This window comes from Aplysia californica, unplaced genomic scaffold (assembly GCF_000002075.1).
Source record: "Aplysia californica isolate F4 #8 unplaced genomic scaffold, AplCal3.0 scaffold00664, whole genome shotgun sequence".
NCBI classification, from domain to species: Eukaryota; Metazoa; Mollusca; class Gastropoda; order Aplysiida; family Aplysiidae; genus Aplysia; species Aplysia californica.
Genome location: NW_004797934.1, coordinates 412366 through 417545, shown reverse-complemented (window position 1 = coordinate 417545; position 5180 = coordinate 412366). Strand labels below are relative to the sequence as shown.

General features: G+C 45.2%; 2 protein-coding genes across 2 annotated transcripts in view; one reads left to right on the top strand and one right to left on the bottom strand.

Annotated features, from left to right (window-relative positions):
- LOC101852574 (uncharacterized protein DDB_G0271670) overlaps window positions 1–5180 on the bottom strand; it is a 20217-nt gene that overhangs the window by 7907 nt on the left and 7130 nt on the right. The gene's annotated exons all lie outside the window — the stretch shown is intronic.
- The window catches only part of LOC118478553, a 27736-nt gene continuing 23005 nt past the window's right edge, over window positions 450–5180 (top strand). The window contains exon 1 of the mRNA XM_035972363.1: window positions 450–1027. Coding sequence (XP_035828256.1) covers window positions 948–1027 — 80 coding nt within the window. The 5' untranslated portion in view covers window positions 450–947. The remainder of the gene's footprint in view (window positions 1028–5180) is intronic.

Below are 5180 nucleotides of genomic sequence, written 5' to 3'. Positions count from 1 at the left end.
GCCCCCCCCCCCGAACCCCACCCCTGCCTTGTTAAAAACAAGTGAAATTTTACTGCTCATGTTGTAGGCTACAGATAAAACATAAAAGATTGATACCGACTATTTAAATCAGTATCAATATCCAGTACTCTGAGCTAGGCCTAGTGTGATTTTAAAAATAGTGCAAAGGGGACCGCAATTGTACAGGAGTGCCCAAGCCCCCCTGAAACCCGCCTACTCTTGGGGCCAAAACCGGCGAATAATAATTGGGGGGTGGGAACTACCGAAAAAGAAGTGGTTATTCTCATCCCGGGTGAGAATAAAACCCATGTCTCGCTATTCATAATTCTCACTCCCTCGTTTTACCAGAAAGGACCCTCGAGGGATCAGGGCTGAGGTTTAGCGGGCATGATCCTGAGGGGGGGGGGGGGGGTGTCAGGGCTGATGCTCTACACCATCATGTTCATGTCTGAATATTCAAAGTCAGGGTTGTCAGTTTGGAGCTAAATCCCAGAAATTTGGTTCTTTTGGATCGTGTCTGGCCCGGAAAATTTCATTTGACTCTCTCGCTCTTTTTTGGCTCCAAACTCCAAATGTTCAAGAAGATATAGGGAAAGGAGAGGCAAGAAAAAAAAAAAATGAAAGTGAAGAAAAGAGCTCGGATTGCTTACTTAAACTAGTTAACTCTCGATTTAATGCCCTAGCCCATTTGGTCTCTGAATAATTTACAAACCTTCTACTGTTGTGCAAGAGCATTTAAATTTACTGTCTCGTGCTTGTGGCTCGTTACGTTTGTACACATTCTCTGTTCCTTGAACCATAATTTATTGTGAGCAGGCACAGAATGAGAGGCCTGCTATCGTTAAGTGTGTAAACAACGAATGGTCCGGCCGGTCCCACATCCCGCTCAGAAGCGTCGGTAGGAAACGAGAATGTGCTTATAAACAGGCCTAGCCAACACTTCGTTAATGATGCGAGTAAAGGGCCGAGGGCTCGCCGGCTCGTTTACACAGAGCGATGACGATAGGAACAGACGAAGGGCAAGTAGGTGTGTACACATTCTCCTATACAATAATTACCCCCCCCCCCCACCCCCCCAGGAGTGGCTTTTTTTTCTCTGGAGAAGTGAAAAACGTTTTTACATTATTAAAAAGGGAGTTTATACAGACCCGGTAACTGGGAACAAGGTCACAAAGTATACAGACCCAGTAGGTGAAATCTATTTCAGAAAGTTTCAGCGCCTTTTTTGCTCACGGTCGACCTAGGTTCTTCTAGATCTATGGCAGATCTAGACAGACACGCATAAATCATTGATCTAGTTTCGAGGCCTAGCCTAGATCTATATATCTAGATCTAAATGAAGATTGCGGATGTCTTTTCTATTCGAACGATCGTTTTTTCCTCCGTTTTGGAGTTGGAGGAATCACAATTTGAAGAAAAGAACAATGTCATGATTTCAATTGAGCAGTGAGTCACTCTATTTCTCTGCCTCTCTCCCCTCTTTTTCTGCCTGCCTTGGTCTCTCTCTCTCCTCTGTGTATCGCTCGCATTCTCTTTTTCTTTGTTTGTCTTTGTCTCTCCCCACTTATTTTCCACTCTATCTTTCTCTTGTTCACTCCTGCCAACTGGGGCATTGTGATACTTTCCCCTGATCTCTCACACACTAGGCCTACACACATACACACCTGTACTACTAGGTCTGGGTGCTGAAACTTTCCGAAATCACAAAAGAGTTCCCCTACCGGGTCTGTAAACTTTGTGACTTTGTTCCCAGTTACCGGGTCTAGTATACACTTGTATTAAATTTGTTTCCAACCACATACCTGGGAGGGGGAGGGAGGGGGGGTGAGAATAGCATAGCGAGACATGGGTATAAATTCTCACCCGGGGTAAGGTGGCCTACGAGGTGTGCCTCAGAATAAAGTTTCCCCGTCATGCTGTTTTCACAAATAATTATAAATCACCTTGTATTTGGTATCAAAGGAAAGCTTATATTTATTTAAATCGAAGTGACTATTCGGACTCGAGTCCGAATATGAATAAATGTTATTCGGACTCTGATTCTTGTCCAGCATGACATCACTTCCGACTTCCTGTGACTCGTGACTCCGGCTTCCTGTCCTGCCTCACTCCTGACTCGCCTCAGGCTGGGTAGAGACCGGGATCACTTCGGGCAAAATGGCGCTAAATTGTGCCGGAGCCAAGTTTTTATCTTATGATGAATTTGAGGCCGGCCTGAAAAGTTAGAGTGCTTCTAATAAATGTTTATTTGTCAAGAGGTCATCAGAAGCAATTAAAGATCGCTTGTTAGCGTGTGTCGGGGTCAGATGGGCGGCCTGCACACGTGTGGCTGTGTGTGCGTGTCAGGGAAGGGGGGGGGGGGGCTCTATCGGTCCAGGCGTTGAACGTCGCATACGCGCCAGTCCCACCCCCCCGGCAACTGATCATTATTACAATAATAAGCTAGTCTTGACGTAGATCTACGTGATGAATTGTGCGCTTGTCTATGGAATCAAAAGTTGCCGTATGCTCGGCTCTAGACAGCAACACAACTTTTTCTTGGTAAACAATCGAGATGACACAGGCTTGTGTGTATTTGAACGAATCGGTCTTTTTTTTTTTTACACAGCTCATAATATGCAGGTGCCAGGAGATCTGCTGATCTTCAATTTTACCTTTTTCTACTACAAAGAAGTGGGAAACATGGGGGGTGGGGAGGGGGGGGGGCGTATCAATGAGGCGGCGGGCATCGGATCGGCAGACAAGGTGTGGGGGAAACTAATAAATGGCGGAAAATTGGAAGCACTGAACGTTAGATCTATAGAACGAAGACACTTCCTTTTTTCCGGACCCGTGTCCGAATAACATTTTTTCTTATTCGGACTCGAGTCCGAATATGAATTTTTTAATTCAGATTCGAGTCCGAATATGAAAAAATGTTATTCGGACTCGAGTCCGAATAATGATAGCCTATTCAAATACCTATTCAACGTAGGAACCATCAAGTTCAAGACATTTCTCCATTTCATGTTCCCAGCGGTCAAAGACAGTGGTCAGTGGTCGTTTGTCCAAGGTCCCGAGTGCCTTTCTCATAGCCTCTTGAATCTGGTCCTTGTCCTCAAATCGCCGACCTCGCAGTATTTTTTTCACCGTGGGGAAGAGGTGGAAGTTGCCTGGGGCGAGATCAGGCGAATTGGGCAGGTGCACCATTGAATCCCACGAGTAGCCCTCAAAAAGCTCGTTCACAACTCTGGACTTGTGAACAGGTGCGTTGTCATGATGCAGGATGACGCCTTCTTCAAGCAAAGCGGGTCTTTTTTTTCTGGATCACAGGTCTCAGCTTGTCTTTGAGGACGAACCTGTAGTAGCCACCATTGACAGTTACGCTAGGTGTGACTAGTCAGCTCAGTAAGATCAAAGATGCCACTCATGTCGAAAAAAACCCAATGAAAGTGCATCACCTTTCTCTCCCCATGTTTTCTGTGTGCGCTTCATCTTTCATGTCAGACCCACCTTCAACCTCCCTGATCCATTTCCTTACTGTTTGAATTGATGGGTCATTATTTATTCCCTGTTAGTTTGTACAGATCACCATATGGGTTTCAACTGCAGACTTGCCGAGAAAAGTTGAAAATTTGATTACAACTCAGAAATCGTAGCATGAGATGGTTGCACCAATGTTTTGCTCAGCCATTTTCCTCGGATTTGCCTGCCTTGGACAAAGTGCAGAAGTACACCACACTTGACACGTCACGGCTCTATGACCCATTCACCAATGCACTTGCAATTTGGTGTTGAGATTTCTTAGTCATGGTGTCATGACCTCACAAACTTTAGTGGCTGTTGGTTGCGTACTTTGAGTTTTATTGAGGAGGGAAACTTTATTCTGAGACAGACCTCGTACACCGAAAAGGCCACCTCTATTCTCACCCCGGGTGAGAACAGCGCAGGCGAGTCTTTTGGCTATTCTCACCCGGTGGGCGTTCACCGTTATAGCCTAGGCCAACCAGTGAAGTGTTCACTCTGAACTACAGAATTCTACACTGTGATAACAGAATTATAGAATTCTGTGCTGTGAACAAACGTTCTAGATCTATTACTACTGTTAGTGTTAGACTAAAAGCGTGCAATTTTGTCTGTGGGCAGTGGAGAGAGAGAAAGAGAGAGAGAGAGGAGTAGCGCGAGAACTTCCGGGCAAAACAAAATGGCGACCCGAGTAGTTCGGCTCGATTCGGAAAGTTAAATAGCCGTAGCATCTTTGTAGACAACCAAATTAATTTGGGAGTGTATACAGACCCGGTAACCGGGAACAAAGTCACAAAGTTTACAGACCCGGTAGGGGAACTTTTTTGTGATTTTGGAAAGTTTCAGCGCCCTCTTGGCTCAGGCTCAGGGTAGACCACTGAATTCTACACTTAGTGTAGAATTCTGTGGTGTAGACCTAGGTTCTTCTAGATCTATGGCCTAGGGCTAGATCTAGACAGACTGAAATCATTGATCTGGTTTCGAGGCTAGCCAAGATCTAAATGAAGATTGCGGATGTCTTTTCGATGAACGATCGTTTTTCCTCCGTTTTGGAGTTGGAGGAATCTCAATTTGAAGAATTTAGAATACCGGAAATGTCTCTCTCCCTCTCTCTCTCTTTGTATGTGTGTATCACTCGCCTTCTCTTTTTCTTTGTTTGTCTGTCTTTCTTTCTCCCCACCTTTTTCCCACTCTATCTTTCTCTCGTTCCCTCCTGCCAACTGGGGCATGTCATGCACTTTGCTAGCACCTCTCTCTCTCTCTCTCTCACACACACACACACACACACATGCACTACCGGGTCTGGGCGCAGAAACTTTCCGAAATCACAAAAGAGTTCCCCTACCGGGTCTGTATACTTTTTGACTTTGTTCCCGGTTACCGGGTCTGTATACACTTCCAATTAATTTAGTTTTCTTGTTTAAAATCATTTTTTAACTTTGTTTTGGTCAATTTGATCGTCCACACCAATAGACAGTATTCAGAAAGAGACAGAGAGAGAGAGAGAGAGAGAGGGGAGGAGTAGATCTTGCGAGAACTTCCGGGTAAAACAAAATGGCGACCCGCGTAGTTCAGCTCGATTCGAAAAGTGAAATAGTAATAACGAAGTGACTATTTCTCCGAACGTTCGGAGAAATAGTGCCGATCTTTATTTCTCCGAACGGTTTCCGACTTCC